The sequence below is a fragment of the Anser brachyrhynchus genome (genome assembly GCF_964034855.1).
Source record: "Anser brachyrhynchus genome assembly, chromosome: W".
Classification (NCBI taxonomy): Eukaryota; Metazoa; Chordata; class Aves; order Anseriformes; family Anatidae; genus Anser; species Anser brachyrhynchus.
The window spans coordinates 25,121,044-25,142,065 of NC_137704.1; the positions used below are offsets into that span (position 1 = coordinate 25,121,044).

General features: G+C 43.5%; 2 protein-coding genes across 6 annotated transcripts in view; both read right to left on the minus strand.

The window, feature by feature from the left end:
* Positions 1-221: 221 nt before the first annotated feature.
* Positions 222-13,863, minus strand: ACAA2 (acetyl-CoA acyltransferase 2). Its single transcript, XM_080572197.1, has 10 exons — positions 13,560-13,863; positions 10,323-10,489; positions 8,957-9,085; positions 7,247-7,363; positions 6,708-6,855; positions 5,310-5,485; positions 4,338-4,467; positions 2,067-2,137; positions 1,794-1,948; positions 222-870 (listed from the first exon to the last, which is right to left on the minus strand). The coding sequence occupies exons 1-10, from the start codon at positions 13,846-13,848 to the stop codon at positions 786-788; spliced, it is 1,467 nt and encodes a 488-aa protein (XP_080428323.1). The 5' UTR covers positions 13,849-13,863; the 3' UTR covers positions 222-785.
* Positions 13,864-14,596: 733 nt separating this feature from the next.
* Positions 14,597-21,022, minus strand: part of MYO5B (myosin VB) — a 90,478-nt gene continuing 84,052 nt past the window's right edge. For all 5 annotated transcript variants that reach the window (XM_080572045.1, XM_080572042.1, XM_080572041.1 and 2 more), the window contains 3 exons: positions 20,768-20,942; positions 19,951-20,031; positions 14,597-19,002 (listed from right to left, as the gene is read on the minus strand). In XM_080572045.1, coding sequence (XP_080428171.1) covers positions 18,850-19,002; positions 19,951-20,031; positions 20,768-20,942 — 409 coding nt within the window. In that variant the 3' untranslated portion in view covers positions 14,597-18,849. The remainder of the gene's footprint in view (positions 19,003-19,950; positions 20,032-20,767; positions 20,943-21,022) is intronic.

Consider the following 21,022-nt stretch of genomic DNA (forward strand, 5'->3'; position numbering starts at 1 on the left):
CCACTTGCCTTGACTTGAACTCGTTGCTCGTCTGGACATTCTGGTTCTGAATGGCCTCGAATCTTTCACAATCACCACAGCTCAAGGCAGTGGAGTGGCAGGAAGAAGTCACATCTCAACAGGATGAAGATGAGAAACTGAAGACTGAAGTCTTCGCTACCACTTTAGCCCATGTAGCACAGTACAGTGATTTAAAACAAATTCACAAACACACGCCGAGACCTTTTTCATTACATTTATTGTTCTTTCAAGAGGCACAATGACGATTTCAGCTTCCCCTCATTTTCTTTTACCTTGCAAAACAGCAGGGTACAGGTTAGAGCCATCGATCTACGATCAGTATATACTTCAGATGGTCTCCAATTAAGTTTCCACATTTCCTGATAAGAGAGGCACATGTGCCAGACAGCAGCAGCAGCTGAAATAAGGAAAGTTAAAGCAATACTTGCTTAACAAGCCGCACTGCTATTTTAAGGCAGGTTTGGTGAAAGTTTGACAGGCAATTTCCTCAGGAAATGAAAAGAATTTTGCCTACGGAAATATAATAAACTTGATTGAAAAGAGGCTTTTAGAAAATACGTCATCAGTGTGAAATTACATTGGTACTACACTTTCTTTAGGTACAAAGACATTACTGAGTCTTCTCGTTCAGAATTCAGACTTCTCAGTTATTCCTTAATCTTGCAGGAACACGTGAAGGGAGGCAGTGATGCTTTACTGTCACAGAAGGCAGAAGTTTTCCACAGAATCAGGAATTTGGGCACCGCTGAAGTCTCCAAAATCTCTCAGGCGGTGTTCTCAATGAGAAGGGCAATACCCTGTCCACCTCCAATGCAAGCTGACCCGACTGCGTATTTCCCACCACGCCGCCTGTAGAGAAAATACAACAGTGAAAATGACTTACATTTATGAAACCACGGTAGCTGTTGTCCCGATTTTATCAACAGAAACTAGCTATCGACTTTTCAAAGGTACTAATAACGAGGAGATTTTCCAATCTTCTTTTCCTAGGAAAATCTTACGAAGCCTCAGCTGCTACTGAAATATTTCTGTAGAAAAACAGAGTTCTGCGTCTGGGTCTTTCCCACCTAAAAGACAGTTTATTATATTGCTCTTAGGAGCACAAAACAGAAAGGAACGGCATTAGGGGATACTTCAGGTTTCAACACATGGTAAAATATCGCATAACTCAAATATAATTTTATGGCCAAGGTGGTCTTTAAAAGCTAAGTTTTCTACGGCCGCACTCAACCATTTTTTGCAAGCTGTAAATTAAGGTTTTATGGTTGAATATTAGTAGAGTGTTGCAAGTACCAGCGAAAACATATAGGGATCTCTGCCCTGAAGGGAGGGGAGGGGGAAGGAAAAAAAAATAAAGGGAAAATTCAGATTAAAATGATACTGAGCATACCAAGCAAGCCAAAAGAGTCAGCATTTCTGAAAACGGATTAAAGGAGAAGGAGGGCGATGGCAAAGGCTTTTAAATGTAGCCCGTTAAGGAAGGGACAGACTTTGATCGAGGCAATTTCAATAAAGGAAGCTTCCCACTGACTGCTGGGGGCTTTGGATCAGAAGAAGAGGAAGGCAAAAAGTCCTGTAATGACGAGAGAATGGAATGCGAGGCTGGACTTGGACTGCAGGACACAGGCAACGTTTGTGTACAAAGAGGAACACCTCAGTGATGACAATTTAGAGCCAGTGGACTGGAAGATTTTAGTCGTAGTGCTACAACGCCTTTGCAGGCGTGAATACGTCAGCACTGCATTACCAGTAGCTGTTGGCCATACACATACCTTAATTCGTGAACCAGATGAGCTGTGATCCGTGCTCCCGAAGCACCCAAAGGATGGCCGATAGCGATGGCACCTCCGTTGACGTTGGTTTTCTCAGGGTCGAGGCCCAACACTTTCTCAACAGCCAGATATTGCGGTGCAAATGCCTCATTCACCTGAAACACCAGAGAAATAATACAGCCGTTCACATCCGTTCAACTGGCCACTTGTACGAGGGGAAGCGTTCCTGCTAAAAAGATGGGTAACCTCGCTGTTCGCGTTAAATCCTCTCACCTCTATCAAATCCATGTCCTTCAGGGTCAGTCCCGCTTTCTTCAGAACCTCAGTAATTGCAGGTACAGGGCCTATTTGGAAAATTATGTGCACAGTTAATGAAAGGAAAAATAAAGCCTTATGAACATGCTATACATTGGATAGCTTTATAAAGCCTCAACAGATTCCATCCCCATGAGCTGCTGTGGAGCCCATGAACCTCGGATATGGCACTCACCTACTTTATTAGGTGGCGAGAGAACTCCAAAACCTAAACAATTAACTATTTGACATCTTCCTCAACAAACTGCCAAGGAAAGTTAGGAGCGTCATTGCTGCTGCACAGCGATGTTGGTGAACGCGTACCTAAGTTTCAAGTCAAGAGGACAGAATCCCATGACAAATAAAACCACCTTTTGAGGCATTCTCCTCTCCAGTACTCACACACAAAAAAAAAAAATAAGGCAGGCTTTCTGGAGCTTGGTGGTCATGTGTTTAATTATGGGTACTGCTGTTTTGGTGCTCTTAGTATAACTTAGCTGTAAATCTAGCTTAAGAACAAACAAACAAAAAAAGCAAACAACAAAAACACACAACGAAATGTCGCTTTGGACCCAGGCTGAAGCAGTCCACTGAAGCAAGTAAGATTTTTTTGGGAGAGTATTAGTTTGGCAATAAAATTGTCTCTAGAAGAAAGCTGACATCTGCAACCTAGTAAAATCCACTAAGAAAGATTCATCTCAAAGCACAGCTACCTAAGGAAAGATACCCTCAAAGAGAATTTGAAAGGGCTGTTTCGATATGTGCTTGCAGGTCAAGGACACCGTGACGTTAGATGGGAGCTGACCGTCAGACGAATAAAACCAATCCTAAAATGCTTTTTAAGTATCTCACTACCAAGAAATGGTGCGGACAACTCAGAGCTCAGGAATAAACAAAGCATAAAAATGAGTAAATGACCTAAGAGGCAGAAAGGTTACAAAGAAGAAAGGGCCCAGGTCAAAGCTCAGTGGATCATTAGAAAGACTCCGGCTTAATACTAGGCCCTAGATGTATTTCATGGACTGATTTTAGTATGCTCATTGTGTGAGAGAGAAACGGGAGGGTCTCATGTGGACAACACAAAGACTCCTAATGACAGACAAGGAGACTAAACTTCCCACCCCCCCCAACCTCCCTTTTCTCTTTCTTAAATAATGAATTCTCTCAGAGATTGTAAAGGCAGGGCTCCCTAACACCATCAGTATGTGAAAAGGCAGTCGTTCGGTCTGAGCTCCTCTGTTCTCTCAGATCCATTGCTGTCATGTCTATGAATCTCTTCTGGTCTTTTTGGGTTGCTGGGGACAAGCCGCGGTATTAAGAAGCGAAGACACGAGCTGTTTCTCCGTATGACTTACGAAGTTTTTAAACAGGCTGAAAGAGTTGCCTGACCTACGAAGAATGGGCTGGTTTAGAAAGCACAACGACAGCGTGAAGTCTAGCGAAAGAAACCCTCCCTCTACATTTGCTTTGAAGGTTGGGTTAGTCGGATAGCCCGAGCGAGAAAGCAAAATCTGACAATGCTTCATTTGCATCTCTCCTGACACGTGAAACCAGCCAACAACGACTTCTCTGAACAGAAGGGCAGAGAGGGAAAGTAATGCTGGGATACAATGCTGTCTACGAACTGAACAGAAGGGAAGACTCCCGGCACGTCTGGATCAGCTTTGAGGGTTTGTTTGCGTTAACAGCTACTTGGTGAGAAAGCGTAAAATACGGGACGTGCAAAAAAGTCGGTTGGTTTGCCAGAATAATGCCTAAACGGACACATCTGTCCCGTCTTAACTTGAATCCAGTCTTAACTTGAGCAACTGAGTTACGGCTCGAAAGGGTACACATAGCCAATATTTTTTCAACAAGGCGACTCGTAATTACGCGATAATGGGATGGAAAGCTTACGGGAAACTAAGGTAAGCTTCAGGAGAAAACCAGGTTTTAAAAAAAATTGAGAGCACACCTGTTTTCTTAACTAAGAGAGTAAAAAAAGGGGAAAAAACGTGGCTGGAGGGACTGTAGTTCAGAGCTAACACTCTAGGTCAGGCACTGCGAATACCCTTTCAGCCAAACCGAAGTCCATCCCTCTGCATAAAAGGGTTGGATGGATGCCGCGGGACAATCCCTCTGCAGGAAGCCACCCAAATTTCTCCTTCAGAGCTACCAGACTCGGTACGCTGCAGCCTCCTTTCTTAGGACGCCCACCACAAGAAGAGCGTGCTTGATGCCGTAAGAAAAACGTGCTTTATTGCCGCTTACCGATGCCCATTATGGAAGGGTCACAGCCGGATGAGTGATAAGCTACTACTCTCGCCAGAGGAGTGAGACTGTGCTTTTTAAGGGCCGATTCGCTGGCAACGATGACTGCGCTGGCTCCGTCGCACACCCCCTTGCAGTAAGAGAGAAAAGCATTCTTAGGGGAGAAAGCGCAAACAAAAAAAAAAACCCACATTTTAAACTAAATATGTCCCCCTCAAAGAGAAACCAAAACCCACTTTCAGTCTACAATGCTATCATTAACGTTTAATGAAGAATTATATTAGTGTTTACTCAAAACGTACCACAATCTTTCACTACTCTGCCGACTGTGAAAGAAAGTTAAACACAGATGATTAATTTTATTAAATACAGTTGATTAATTTTAACGTTTTAGAAAAGTAAAATCCATTTTTGCCGCTGAAAGCCTCCCTTATACGGGAAACATTCCATAGATTTGCGGGGACCCTATTAATATCAGGTAACCCACGTATCATTAATAGGAAAAGATACTACACAGACACCCATCCTTACTGTGGCCACGGTCTATTTTAGGCAGGAATTGGGATTGTATTCTCACCGCAGCCCAAAGAACATCGATCAATTGATGAAGGTGATGACTGTAAGAGGAACTGTCCCGAAGGACGCGCTGCTAAGTTCTCAGCCTACTCCGAGTAACAGCAGAGCGTGGTTTGGGCTAGAGAGGATACTAATTGTGGCAGGAAGAGAAGCAGCAGCGTGCCCAGGGGGATAACGGCTGATTTGTAAAGCAGGTATCAGTAATCGTCGCCCCCAGAAGAAAGCAGAATGGCTAAATCCACGCAGCCACTGCGAATATAAAGAATTAGAAATCCTCTCCATCAGGAGACGCTGCTGACAGCCGAAGGTGGCTCAGAAAGGCGTAACGACAGCGACAACGAATTTAGAGAACGTTAAAGGTGACACTTCCGTAAGCCAAGGCTTTGACGTACTCACTGAAGCATTCCCAGCCGTGACCGTCCCATCCTTTTTAAAGACGGCCGGGAGCTTTGCCAATTGCTCCGGAGTGGTCTGGGGTTTCGGGTGCTCGTCCTTTTGCATGCTTTCCTTCCCTTTTTTTGTTTTCACTTCCACCGGTGCCATCTCCGCGTTAAAATGGCCAGCATCTTGAGCTGCAAGCACACAAAGGAAAATAAAAGACGGATAAAAAAAAATGTAGTATACGATTGCCTTTTGCTCTGTTTCAGCCAAGAGTTCAGGGACAGTACCATTTGTGCTTCCTTTAGTTTAAATGGGCCAGCTGGGGGTTTACTGTTTGTTTGTGTTTTTTTGGAAACAGAACAAAAACTGTACGAATACTTTCTAAAACTTCTCCAAATAATACTTTAATATTGGAGATTTTATTTCAGCAAAGGCTCCAGAAACGGTAGGAATTAGCTTCGAATATCAGCAGGGAGGGCATCCCCTTATTTCTAGGTTGGATATTAGGATGAACTTCTTTACAGAAAGGGTTGTGAGGCATTGGAATGGGCTGCCCAGGGAAGTGGTTGAGTCACCATCCCTGGGGGTCTTTAAAAGACGTTTAGATGTAGAGCTTAGTGATACGGTTTAGTGGAGGGCTTGTTAGTGTTAGGGCTGAGGTTGGACTGGGTGATCTTGGAGGTCTCTTCCAACCTAGATGATCCTGTGATTATTGATGAATACTGAGGAATATTGAGGAACAGGACTTCCACACCCATTAAAAATATAAAAGCTACCTTCAAGAGTAGCAGCTGATAAAAACCAACATCATTTGAATCTAAAAACATGCCTAGGTCCTTTATCTCGCGGCCACCTTTGGATTGCAATGTATGTTGAAGGTCACAACTGGCTATTATCCTGTTTACACTATCGATCGACTTCGTAGTAACACAACGCCTCTAAGTTATGGCTTTGGTGATATAAACTGCCCAGAGAAAAGTTTAAAAACGGGTCCTGAAGAAATTTCCCCTCCTTAGATCCCCATCTGCTCTAAATGTTCAAGGGTTGTAGAACAGCATACGACTTGCAGAAGAAAAAAAGAACAATTTAGGTCAATCACAGTAAACGTTGATGTGCAAGAAGGACGTGGGCTGGTGTGGAAGAGGACTACTCTGCAGCAGAAAAGAAAGGAAGGAGGGGACGTCAGGCATCCCACCAAAAGGGCACCAAGCCACACGCCGTGCAGCCAGGGAAAAAAAAAAAAGTGACAACCAAAAAACAAGCGGCACCAAAAAAACAAGTGACAATCCAAAAACAAGCGACGCCAATATGCACGAGCCACATAAAACTTACAAACAGTCCGGATTGTTGCTAAAAACTCTCTGTATTTGAAAATGGCGTCACATGAACGCTTGCATTCCTAAATTTACCAACCAGCTTTGCATCTCTGCTGTGTTTTGAAGGCGTAGCGGTCACAGTCCTCCCGCGTGATGCTGTACTTTGCAGCCAGGTTTTCAGCCGTAACTGCCATGGGTATTTTCACGTGCGTGTCAGTCAGACCTTCCCACAAGGTGTCTTCCAACTGCACGGAACAGTATTAAAAGACAAAAGACCACAAAGCACAGCAATATTAATATTTATTACTGACAGTTTCTAATTATCCTGATTTTTTAGCTTTTCTATTATATGGAGCACTTTGATGGGATACACCAAGTGACCTAAGTTTTTGGTCTGAGTGTTTTATTACACCTACCTTGGAATAGAAATTCTAATATTGTTTTGGAAAAGCTACAAAACCGTCAGCATTATGGAAACCTACTGTCTGCATACTACTGGATAAATGCTTTGACCATCTAAATCTGGATCTAATCTCCAACGATTTCCTTTAGAAGACTGCAGCGTCTATATGGCTGATACTTTACACTCCTTTTGAAACACAACTTCATTCACAGGAAATAAAAAGGAAGTTAGACCTTGAGTTCTGCTCCTAATCTGGTTCCAAACCGAATGTTTCGAACTGCATAAGGAGCCTGGCTCATGTTTTCAGCTCCACCACACAGGACAACTTCGGAGTCATTAAGGCAAATTTCCTGTAAATAAAACCAAAACAGATTTAGGATTTCAGGATTTAGTCTGCTGGTTTTGAAAGACGGTAACGATCGGTTTAGAAAAATACCTCGTCAACTATAAAGCCACACACAGAATGAACTCATGCTTAGTTGTGCGTACTTAAAAAGGGCTTACCCTATTAGGATTGGGCTTATCCTATTAGGATTGGGGTCTCTCCCTTTCATCACATGCTCTTTCCCCCTCCTGTCAGTGAGGAACAGTCATGACAACGAAGGAGGAAGAGAATACAGACGCACACATAACAGGAAAGAGGAACAGGACTGAGAACCTGATGGCATCTCCATGCTTGTGTGGTTAGGTTAACAGACGTTTGAGCCTGTGGTTTGGGTTTGAGTATCACTGCCACAAAACCAAAACTTATTTTTTTTCCCCCCATCTGTTGCCTCTTCAGCTCCCAATCGTCTCAAAAGGAACACAAATTAAACCTCTAAGCCTGAAACTAGACTTTATGATTCTTAATAAATAAAGGGACAAAGTATTAGAAAATTTTAGCCAGGTAAACTGCCAAAAGAAACACCAGCCACACACTAATTCACCACCAGTAACTCATTAATAATTGTGACTGATTTGTGGCATTATGTGCTGAGACGCTTCCTACAGTTTCTAGAAACTGCACATTTAAGCAGTTGTGAACAGCCTCGTCACGTGCCAGAAAAATACAGGAACAAGCACCACTGATGAAATGCCACTGCGGGTAAAGATCTCACGACGATGCTTGGACAAAATCTCCAACAGATCTTTTCAGTGGAGTGCGTATAGACTTCCAGAAAGCGCTAGGGAGAACATTTAGATCAGTATTATTGGGAAAAAAATCACTCTCATAACGATTCATTGCTCCTCAGACAAAAAAAACGTGTTGCTGCTTTTCTGAAGGGAACTATGAGAAACTTGTGATTAGGCAGAGAGTAAATACTACGTTAAAAAAGATGAGCAACACTTCTGCGTGAAAAACACCTCGTTTTTTAAGCAGAAAAATGTCAAATGAACAATGATGTAATTATTCTTGACAGCAATCAAGTGAACTTGTTGAAGGAACGGAGTAAGCAAAGCTTAAAAAAAATCCCCTGGTAAAAGGCATCACAGGAAACTTCCAAAGCGCACGTTAGAAACTGTGGCAGAGTTTCGTGTTTGACAAAGGATATCGAAGAGTCCAGCAGAAATAAAGAGAAGGTGGATCAGGAGATGTGATTTCAAGCCACTAATGGATCTCTCATAAATCTCACGCAATGGTCAGCTGCAAATAAGTTGATTTTTTTTTTTCTATTTTAAAAAAAGCGATGCCATAAACTACCTAACCCATGAGAGCATGAGGATCTTTGAACGAAGACACAATTAAAAAGACACAATTACAAAACCAGACGTAAAAAAACAGCACTGCAGAGGCACACGACCCTGCAGGACAATATGATGCCTCTAGCAGTGGTAGCCAAGAACCCGTAACTCGTCTCAAACCCGCAATAAATGCTTTTACACACCTCTTCTCTCAGTTAACAACGTGATAGAAGTTACAACTAATACAGAAATACGGGAGGAAAAAAAAAAGAGCTCAGTACCTGACATCCATTGGCGATGGCCTGGAAACCAGAGCCGCAAAGTCTGTTGACGGTGAGGGCTGGAACCGGGACGGGAACTCCCACCCGCAACCCGACGTGTCGCGCGATGTAAATTGCGTCCGCGGAGCTCTGCGGGCGGAACAAACAATAAGTTGTGTTACACTCACATTTCGTTGGGAAGCAAACGTCTTGAGCAAAAGTCACACCGGCAGGGAACCGATCTTTTCCAAACAGAAAAAACAAAAAAACTTACGCTCTTGGGGATCGTGCCCCAAGCTAACGGGTGTTATAAGCACACGATTCTGCGCACAACGCTACCTGACCATGGAAACCGTGGAAAAAAAAGTGGAACCGAGTCATTTCTGCTGAAGAAGGGGAGTTGAAAATAGCCCCTTCGTAGTTACTTGTACTTAACCGAGTAGAAAACGGACTAAAAAATCGAAAATTTACTGGTGGGGGAGATGGAAGAGTATGATGCAAAGGAAAAGAAATATAATTCCAACGTGAAAAGACTGCTATTCCTTGCGTGAAAACGAATTACACGATGGAGCAATTTATCTGTTTTTTTTGACAAATAATTCTCACAAAAAGCCCAAAAATTTGAGTAAAAGAAACCGAGATGGTAGCCGTGGCAGACAGAAGAATCAAAAGCCACTCTTTTGGCTACGGATCCTTTAGAAGGAATACAGCGTGTTTGGTCACTTATCACTTCAGTTCCCTGGTATCTTTTTCTTCTGCACCCTTGAAATAGTCAGATTTGCAAGGGAAGTGTCAGCGTCCACCCTTAGCACAATAAAATCAGAATGCAAAACAAAAATAGGAAGAGAAACGCACCTGCCTAAAACAAATACCCTCACCTACATGTGTGGATAACTGCGGCTTTGTAACGCCGGTGCCCTGCATACAACAGCATCCAGATCAAAAACTCTTTGTTAAAAAAATCTCTTTAGAAAGCTCGAGGGAAATGGGCCCAAATCAGTTCCAGTCTCTAAAAGAACAGGATTTATACAATCCAGGGCAAATTCATCGATGATTTAATGACACAGGTCATTAAAGCAGGAAAAACATAGCAGGGATTAGCACCTAGCCATGCGATGAACCCGTATTTTTGAATCAGCCTCACCTGGTTTAAACTATTTTTGTGGAGCTAGAAGAAAGCTAAGCCTTGCTCCCAGCAACGGCACCGATCACGCAGGGTACGTCCCTTAAACACGAACGGGAAGCACTACGCTACGAGCGCTACTTACCCCTTCCATTTCCACCCCTGTGGGTTATTCTCGGCTGCGAAACAGAGGGAGCTATCTATAGGACCGCGCTGAAGATGACTGAAATAATCCCCGGCCGGCGAGTTTTCCGTGCTACCAACCTGCATGACGTTGCCAACGATGACGCTGTCGATGATCTCAGGGGAGACCTTGCCGGCAGCCAGGGCAGCCCGAGCAGCATGTTCTGTCAGATCGGTGGCCGTGAAGTCCTTCAGCAAGCCCCCGTAGGTCCCGAAAGGCGTTCGCTTCGCCGCAACGATGAAGACACCTGCAACAGAAGCGAGAAAGATCCAGATCTGCAGATCAGGGAGCACTCAGGCTCTCTTATTTTCGCTTACGTGAGTTAACAGCCAGACCCACACCAAAGAGAAGCACATAAAAAAGGAGACACAGGGCGTACCGAAGAGAAAACGAGCAAGGTAGCCTCAGCAGAATAACATCCTAAATTCACAACAGGATTCATAAACGCTATCGACATCCTACGTTCATCCTAAAAGACAGCGTGAACCCAAGCAGCTCAAGACAAGTAAGATACAGGAGGCAGCGATACTTTAGACAGGGAAAATATGCCGGAATTAATGGTCAGAAAGAAAAGCTAGAAGACTCCAGGGACACCTCCTTTCCAAGAAGTCTGGAAAAAGTAGGTAGTTTGGATACGGGGCAGACAAAGGAGGCTGCCACGCTCCATCAGATATCAGTGACAGCGCACTAAAAGCATGAAGGGAACTTCCATGAAAACCCACACTGGATACCCGTGAAATAATCTGTCAGATGAGGAACTGTTCTTTTAAAACCGAAAACGGCCACTTCCTATCTTATAAAAATCAGGGAATTTGGGGCTTACTCACTGAAACAGTGTTCACAAAGGTTTTTTTTTAAAAATGTTTTAAATTTGACACCTTTAGCTTTAGAGGAAAAAAAAGCGTTCTCTTATAAAAATATAATGATATTTTCCTAATTAATATAGGTCACCTAAGCTGCATTAGCACCGGTCTTCCAGCTTCGGAGAAGAAAATCCAGTTTCCAACGGAAAGGAGAGCCTGTGCAGGCGCCCAAACGCCTCGGCCGGAAGGAGCCTAAGAGGATTTGAGCTCCAGCAAAGCCCCGCACCCTACAGAACACGTACCGACTGCTCGGCACAGCAGCTCTCTGCTTCCACGTGTCGGGACAAGAGGGAAGCAGGCTGTGAACTTTCCCCCAGTTGAGCTCACGCGCCTTCTCTGCGGCTGCCATGGGACAGCCGCTGTTATTTTAAGCAACGCTGGAAGGATACGCACAGATGGAAGGATGAAGGCAAACGAAAAGGCCTGTTCTTTACGCTGCCCGCGACCACCCTTCTGACTGCTTTCAGGCCTTCTGTTACAGGCTGCGCGATCTTTGGCTGGTTTGTCACTGAGGGTGCTCCTCCATCTCTCGTGTACGTGGATTACGCGGACCCCAGGCTGCACGATTTACAGGAAAGGACTCTCCAAACTCGTGAAGGTCAAGCTCGCTCCACTGACAAGGACCTGAATGCAGTGCTGGGACCCGAAGCAGGCAGTCCTTACGCTCTGAAAACCGTCTGGGAAATGCCCTGATGTAGACCGAGCAAGAATTGCAGCTTCAAGGATAAGCACGAACGTCCACTGACTGAAATCCATTCACCGAAAGTTTTTTTTACTTAGCTTGTACATGTAGGTTTTATTTAAAAAAAACCAAACTGAAAACTAATAACAGATGGAAACTGGGAACCCCTACAGGTGTTTTTGTTCTAAAGAAAATGAGGATGCTTTAATTAACTTATCATTATGGAAAACAGCCACATTTAGTATATTAGTACTCAGCTGCAAGGCTTTGCTGTGAACCAGGTCAAGGACCCGACCAAGCCAAAGAATTTTTCCCCTCCCTTTTGACCTAGAGGTTGGCTGCCCGCATTATCTGCTGAATCACACACAGACAGCTTTACAAACAGGCCCGGGGTGGGGTAGAACTTTGCCCTTCAGTTGACAATTAACAACATTTTCTCTTCCAACCCGACCGTTCGCCGCTGCCCACGTCTTCCCCCACAGCACCACGGGGCCAAAGTGTAACCCAGACCAGATCATGCAACAGAAGGATAAAGACTACGGCTGATGATATTCATGTGGATCAGTTCTGCAACCGAGTCCACTTTCTGGCTGCTCAGTAAAACAGTAGTTTCAGACTAAAGGAGAAGATTGGAGTGAACTAGCGAGGAAAGAAGAAAAAGCACAACCTTACCTCGCAGGCATGAAATTACACTGACCACAGAGATACTCCCCTGAGGGCAATTACTCTCATTTTGCTTGTGGGGAGAGACATCATCTACAAACGCTACACCCTTCACTGAATTTCAGAAAGGAAGACAAGAGGTAGATGAAATCCTGTGAGGAGGAACCCTGCCCTTTTTCCCAAGTCCCCATTAATTAGCACTGTCCTACATCACCACAGCAAGACTCCCAGTCTCCGCTATTTCCCAAGGTGATAAATGCATGACAAAAGCAGAATATTACCAAATGCATACGGATTTGGAAACCTTTGGGACTAGAAAGTAGAGGTAACTGGGCATTCTTATCAAATACTCAGTTCAAGACATGTTTTAATTTGATTTTGTTAAGAACCCTCTGCCAAAATCAGACACAGATCTGAAACCTTCTGTAACCCTCCAACGCTTCTTAAATGCGCTTGGTATGAAAATATTTCTTCACCAGGACTCCTTTACCTTATTTTTAGAGGACGTACGATTTAAACCACACAAAGTAGTTCTTTACACAAAACACTTGCAGGAGCTGCTGGAGCTTACAAGCGGCGTTCAACCTGCACTGTTACTTCATATGCCTGCATATAGGTTTGTGTGCTGCCTCCGGCCCTACAGAAAGTTAAGGACAGTATAATCCTGTCACGGGTCTTTAGACCAGCGGAGGTGTGCCAGCACCCTGTGCTTTATTTGAAATATTAATGTTATTCCCAGCCGTTTATCCATGCTGACACAGGACCGACAAGACAGTGAGGAGGAAAACAGAAGAAACCAAAACAAACCCAAGCAAGACCCACAAGCCAACCAACACCCACAACCCCACCACCCCCCCGCAGACAGAAAGGGGCTCAAAAATGCCATTTTCCCTTTTTTTTCTCAACCCCACAACCCGCCGAGGGGCTGAGGGACCCAGCCCTTGCTGCACCCCCCGCACCCGGCGCTGCCCCCTCGGGCAGGGCAGCGGGGCCAGCCCGTGGCACCGACCCCCGAGCCCTTTTGGGGAGCCTCCCCGGGTGACAGGGGGGCGCCCCGGGCTGACAGGACCCCACAAGGACCCCTCCGGGCCCCCCAAAACCCGACTCACCCCTGAGGAGCGCCATGGCCGCCCCGCTCCGCGCCCGCCCTCTGTGGCGCCCCTCAGCCCGCACATTCGCCACGCCAAGGGAGGAGGCGCCTGTACCGATTTCCGCGCAGGCGCCGCTTTTTGTTGATTTCATTATTTCTTTATCTTTATTTGATGTGTCCCCTCCTCGCCGTCCCCGCGCTTGGGGAAAGGGGAGCGGGGGGACGGCCTGAGGCGAATCGGCGGCGGCACAAAATGGCGGGCGGCCCCGTGAGGGTCCCTCAGGGCACTGATATCTGGTTTGGCCCATGTTGGCGGCTTTACATGGAGGACGAGGGGCTTTTCCTCTCGGTCTTCTCCCTGTCTGCACCTCGACCTTGTCAGTTGGTGAGGGGGATGCCCCCCCAAAGCACCTCACAAATTTCTAGTATTTGAAAAGGCACGCTGAGGTGTAAAAAGTGTGGTGGTTGGTGGAACGCCTCGGGCTGCCAAAGGGCGGATCGATAAAAATGCTTTGTTACAAACAGAAAAAATGCCATAGGTCTTCAATGAAGGAATTTAAAACATTTTTCTTCTAGATTTTCCATATGAAAAGTGTCCTATTCAAAATGTCTTTCAACTGCTTTGCCGACGTAATTCCGATGATTCAATGAATCTGGAGACCAGTGAATGTACCTGTAACCTAACCTTAAAAAAATAAAATAAGGAGGAAAAGGGGAGAGAAAAGGGGAAAAACATAAGCAAAAGGAAAAAAATGTTCTACTTTACTTTCTCTCTTTGCCATTGAATTGTCTCACTTCACATACACAAGGGCTGGCACTGCCTCAGCTCCTCTGCATTGGTTTACAAGGCCGTAACACTTCACGCTCAATTGGCTTTTCATTACCTCACAATATGTAAACATCTCTAAAGTTGTCACAACTTCTAAAGCTTTGGAAGTCATAAGTAAAAGGTTTCAGGCTCTTTGTGTTTGTAAATTAGAAATATCAATGTTTCCGATGTATGAAGCAAGTACTGAAATGTGTATTTAATACAGTCCATTTTTGACCAAGTCACGATTTCTTCAAAAGTGTTTATTTCACATTTTTTCTTATCCACAGCGGAATATTACAGTGACTATTACAAGCATTTTTCTTATAAACAGAGGTGTAGTTTACAGATTTGTTCAAAATGGAAAAATATTTTACAAGCAGTAGTATTTCGTCTACAGCATTCGCTCCTGTATATCATTCAACTTCTTTTAGAGCAGCTATACCTTCTGCTTGTTAAAGTAATTAGACTTCACCCCACCCCCCAAAAAAATAGATATTGCACTACAATAATAATAAACATTTTTGATAATTTGTTTTCTTTTAATTTCAACTTAATTTGAAAGCCTTAGTCCACTGGCATTTACCTTTTGAAATAAATTGTATGCTTGTCGGGGCATATGTCTTCTGGATTATTTTAATTTACATCTACAGTGCTGTAACTTTTTTTCGGGAAGAAATAATTTATGACTGCAATATATGTGAATCAATGAAGCTGGAGGAATAGGTTTCATGGCAGCTCATGCAATTCATTTTAATTAGATTATCATACTTATATGCGATGGTAAAATGTTAATTTTTCAGTTAAACGGTCCGGAAGAATGAGTTTGCATAGTCTTGCTCATTTATGGTTGAAAAGGGAGGAAAAGGACCGGCTGTTTCAAGTGCATCCTTGACACTTGTATCTTTTGCAAGTCACGCGAATTGAGGGTCAGATATTGCAAAGGCTTTAGATACGTTGTGATTTCAATGTTCAAGTCACCGGGCAAGGTAGCAGCCACTGCGTATGCTTGTTGCCTGCAATACACCCACATTTTGTTGTTTCACTCGTAGAAGTGCCGTTAGATAAATTGTGTAAACAAAAAATGTTTGATTTACAGTTGCATAAATTAATTCTAATAACTTAATTCTCATTGTTTAACGTTCTTTTCTACAGTCGACAACTACAACAGCCTTACTAGCTGAAAGATAAGCAACCGCAGCTACAAAACTGCCAGTGAAAGAAAAAAGAAAAAGCAAAAAGAATAAAATAAAGTCAAGTTTCAGCTGGAAATGAAATGTGTATTTTGTCCTAGACACTTCTCATAGGTCAGACAGCACAAACCTGAACTTGCCTTTGAGGTGTTGGTTCGGTGGTGGTGTGTGTAGTTTGTATTTTGTTTTTAACTTGTTTTTTGACTGCCAGTAGTGTTCTTCAGAGGTACATTATACATGCAAAAATCAATATGGTTCAATATTGTCTTTTCCTAGGAATTTTTAAGTGTTTTTGTAGACCTTCTCGGAGAGATTTTATAAGTGGACTTACAACTCCACAGAAAACTGTTTGTGGCAGAATAATAATAAAAAAAAACCTCCCACAGTTTAACGGTGGTTGAGAAGTCAGTTCCCTTAGTAACAGCTAAAGGCACACAGTAGGGAAAATGCTCGACTTCAGAATCGATATTTAAAAATAAAGGCGGACCTGGAAAACAGCCAGCTTTCTGAAAGCCATGCTTTGTGTTGAACGTATACTTTAAATAAAGAAGCGCCCATCTGAGGAAAGAAAGGCATGCTCGAACGTAATGATTTAACAAAATTAATATTTAAAGACAAGTTTTAAAAAGTGCAAACTGAAAAGATGAAAATATATTAAAGATATTTAGTAGAGTCCTCTTCCAGATGGATTTTAATGGGTAAGCTACATTATTACAGACCAGGACATCAAGTCCCAGTTTCTATCTGTACATACTAAGAGTTGTCGTTGTTGGTTTGTTTATTTTTTAAGAAAATCTTTGTTGTACATATAAATTATGGTCCCGGAAAAGCCAGTGAAAGACCGTTATCCCCTAGAAGAGCATTAACCACGTTTGTGATTGTGATCAGTACCAAAATCATTGCAGAAGAGGATGCTGCAGCAACCTGTCATTTAGTCTGAATGATGAGCATTGGTTTAATCAGCCTGCTGGGAATTGTACACTGAATAATTTACAGCAGAGAGAGGTAGAGACCAGAAGAGCCTGAGAGGAAACTGCCGGCCTAAGGTGAATTCTGAGAAATAGCACTGTGTTATAACTGTCTTATGGAAAGAGTAAATTCTGCTTTGATTTTTTTTTTTTAAATGTATTGTGACTACTACAGGATGGAAAAAGGAATAAAACATCATCAAAAATTAAATTCAGAGCATTGGAAAAAAAAAAAACAAAACGCATTCATTTGCAAAACGTGAAAAGAGGTAGGTACAATAAATAAAAATGTTGCAGATGAGCAAGTGGCAGAAGAGCATGGGCTTGCTGGACACAGCAAAATGGCGGTGTCATCCTTACTGTGTTCGAAGGGGCGATGAAGGCACTACTGAACATACGTAGCAGATGCAAATGCTCAAGGACTATAGTTTGGAGGTAGTGCTGGTACTATACAAGCAATCGATTTTCTTCAGTAATTAGCTGGGTGATGGTTAGAAGGAAAGGTAACTTCTCCCTAGAGAATGACCTTAAGTCTGTCCTTCACTGGTAACAGGCGTACTAAATCATCATCCATGTGAAACAACACAGGCATAGACCAATGTATTTCTTAACAGCACTCAACTTTTTTTTTTTTTTTCTTTAAAAATGTGCTTTTTGATAGTAATATACACATATAGTACATACAGGTCTATTACAATTTGTATATACATCGATTATATACACGGTGTTTAAATCAAAACACACACCTTATCTCAAAAGGTGCCTGCGGCATGGCAGGTTTCAGCGGCGTCAATCTTTAAGAGACCTTACATTCTATTTTTAATACTCCAAGCTGACAGGATGCCCGATCAGAAATTCGCTGTTTGGATATGATTTAGACCAACTGAACGCAATCGGGTGCAGAGAGGTTTTCTGAAAGCTCTTAACGGGGACAGAATTGCTGAGACTACAGAAACGGCAACCCCAAAAGCAAATAAGTTAACATCTACGTAGGTACGACCATTACGGAAGTGGAAAGGCCAAAAATGCTCGCAACACAAAGATGAGCATTTCACTGCTCCTAAATTTCCTTTCACTGCTTCTAAATTTCCTGGCTGCCTTTTGGCACGCTGAGCTGTGGCAGAAGGATCACCCCACAGAAGTGTAGTCCTAATTTATGGACTGAAGGCAATCAGCATTACTGTATGGCATCACGCAGCCCCAGGAACCCAACCTTTTTTCCTTTTTACCTTCTTTTCTGCAAGGCTGGTGGCTTTCTGCTTTCTTAAACACCTTATAGTACATACCGAGAAAATTCAGTTGCTGCTTTTGTGAGTAGCTGTCCCCTCTCAGTGCCTACCTGGGGACGTCAGAGGGTTCGCCTGTTTTAATTTATAAGCTACACAAACAAATCCTGATGGTTAGAATTCAGATTGATCGCTGTTTTTATCAATTTAAGGCTTTTTTTATCAATTTAAGAAGATCAAGATCTTCTTGTTTACTCTTAAAGAATTGGCTTACATCACTAACATACTGGTTTACAATTATATTTTTTCTACATTTTACCTTTTTTTTTTGTCTTAAAACATTGCTTGAATCGCACAGTATTTTTCCATTGACTGCTACGGCTAGGACTAATCCACTGAACGTGATTAGGACTGAGGACCTAATTATTTAACTGGGTTGCATTGGCGTGTCTTATCTGTGCAAAAGAGGCCAAACTGCCAATTTCTTTGATTCCTCTGAAGCAGGTAAGTAAGAGATGCACAACATGAAGCTCGAACAACAGCATTTCTCAAATCACGCATCAGTGGAAACAAGTGTGACCTTAACCGGTGTCATAAATACGTATTTGCACCTTCTGAAATCACTTTTACAATACAGCTCCGAGCAAGAAGAAGAGACAGAATTGTGTATCTCCGTTATTAGCACATCCACACCACCTAGTTATTAGGCAAACCACACGTCCTTGAAGGTAGCGTGTCTCAGATTTTGTTTTGAACTGTCATTCCTTCACAGACACCTATGAAGGTCAAAATAAGTTGTCTCCCACTCACCGTTCTTTTTGTTAGTGGCTTTTGGAGGTTGTTATGGGCTTTGAACTACGTCAACATAAAATTAAGCAGTAAAAAATGAATCTACATTTCAAGTATCCTTATTCTGAGATGTGAATTACCAAAAAAATCATACAGATCAGTCTCTTTTTTTACTGTACAGCTTAACATCCATTTATTACTGTGTATTGGCTCTTCCATAAACCTGTTTGGTCCATATTTAAAGAGCTCCTCGCATTTCTTTTGCGGTTTTTCTTTCTTTGCCGGAGGCCTCTAGGTACGAGCGAAGGCTTTAATGATGCTTTCTTCAGACTTTATTGAGAAACTCCAAGTTGAGAGAAGCCGGAATATGAATAGTGTCCATCGTTATGGAGGAAGGGTTGAAGGGGAACAAAACGGGGAACATGTGCTTGAAGTCTAGCAGCAGCTGCGGGGGGTCGTTTCGCTCTTGCAAATGCGTCTAGGAGGTGTAAGAAGAAAACATAACGTTTAGTTTCAGTCACTGCCTTTCCTTGGCGTTTGCCGTGTTTAATATAATCAAAGGTTTGCGAGTGTATGTTTACAAAAGGGATACTAGAGAGACGGATTCTGTTTCCAGCCCAAGGGGAAGCTTGGTTTATGGGTAGGAGCTCGATAATATAACCTGAAACATCCCGTGCCTTAAATAACTATAAAGACTCAAGTTAAATGCACTGGTTAAATTACACAGATTTCACTTTCTCCTACGAATTTGGGTCTGACAGCATGGAACATATTTACAAAGGGATTTTCTGAATTGATAGCAGTTTTAGAGATACCGCAAAAACCACTGAGAACTATTTTGCTTTTCTATTGCAGCACCCTTCCTACAAACATCAGATGTCTGCCTACCCTTTGGTTTTCATTTATTTGTTTTTTTCCCTTTAGCTGCCCATTTCTGATCTGTATGTCAGAGGTAACTATTTCAGTGACGCTTCGCTGGCTCCTGCAACCTGACTTCTGAGTCGTGTTGCTACTAATGATCATGCCCCCCAAGAAACTTTTCTGCTCCCAAAGTCAAATCTGGGATCTAAAGTCCAAATGAGTAAACCCGTTCAAATTATAAATAAATTTCTTAATAAGGGGTCTAATCGTACTGGCACCTTGTTCTGACAATAAAATTTCTCGTGGGCTTGTGCTGCTTGTTACCGTGCATCCCAGCATGCTACAAAATTGTCTGAGCTGGGAATTTCGCTGCTTATCTTGGTCTTCAATCCTTTGTGATTAACAGCCTGGATAACCCCGAAGCTGTGTGTTGCGACACAGCACTAAGTTCAGGACAACGTGCAGCAGCAGTACCCGTTACAAAACACCTGAGTTATTTGTAACAACATAGATATTATATATTAAATCATTATTGTCTCTTCCATTTCGTAGCCTTCTGATTTACCTGTATGTCTCGTATGAAAGCTACTGTCACCCGTTCTTCAAACTCATTCACTGGAGTGTAGAGATTAAGTATCTTTACAATCTGTTGGAAACAAAATAGGATTACAGGCAATCGTAAGAAGCCAAAATTTTCCATACCACGGAGCACCGCTAACATTGTGCCAAGGCATGGCCGTAGCAAACCTCCCGTGACCTCACTGAGGAGCAGAACTGGGAGAAATCTGCACAGAACTGATGAAATGCAGTAGCTAAATTTACACGTAGAGGGAGAGATGTGGTGTGCTCTGCACATTTATAAGCATTGCTTACAGTATGCCTGTTTGCCTAGGAGACAGCACGATTATCACGCTGGTTCCTCGGTCCCCCAACACAAATCTGTGCAGGGCAACCCGCAGGTTAAGAACCCAGCAAGACAACAGGTGGGTTTATGGCCTGCCATAAAACCTAAAAGGTCTGGCTTGTACCACGAGCTGGCTTTTGAAAGCTTCCTCTGAACCTATCTACTTCACACCGGAGAGTCGCTGGCGGCTCAGCAGCACTGTTAGCGCCTAGGAACGATCTCCAGGTGTTTTTCCGCTAAATCCCCAAGCTGCTGGATTATCCCCGTGGTTCCTGCAGCAGATCGCTGGCCTTGCCCTGGTTACGCCGGACTCTGCGGGCACCAAACGCCCAGCAGGGCGGCCAGAAGTTGCCTCGCAGCGTTCCCACACCGAGGGCTCCATCCTGCTCACAGGCAGGGTGCGAGGAGCGAACTGGAGACACGCTCGTTTGGGGCGGCACCTGCCCTGATTCCTGGCGCGCACCCTCCTGTTCCCCACCTGCTGCGTCGTGAGCGCTGTGCACAGGGAGCAGATGGCCTCGGCGTCTTCCGAGGTTTTCTTTTTCAGCTGCAGGAGCTGGGCTGCCTGAATCAAGGGCTCCAAAGTCTGTGGGGCTCCGCTCTGCTGCAGGTTCTTGCCACGCAGCCACTCCTCCAGCTGGCTTATGTTAAACCTGGGGGAGCAACAAAGGGAAGAGGCGAGCTGAGAGGTAAGACGTAGCATCTCAGAAATCACTCACGAGGCTTAAGGGTA

What these genes read in the sequence shown, in the direction of transcription:
- ACAA2 (XM_080572197.1), bottom strand. Translation starts at nt 13,848, where the DNA reads ATGGGCCAAACCAGATATCAGTGCCCTGAGGGACCCTCACGGGGCCGC. An exon ending in GGCCATGGCGCTCCTCAGGG is followed by an intron (nt 10,490 to 13,559) that starts GTGAGTCGGGTT and finishes CTTCTGTTGCAG; the next exon opens with GTGTCTTCATCGTTGCGGCG. An exon ending in TCGTTGGCAACGTCATGCAG is followed by an intron (nt 9,086 to 10,322) that starts GTTGGTAGCACG and finishes TTCCGCCCGCAG; the next exon opens with AGCTCCGCGGACGCAATTTA.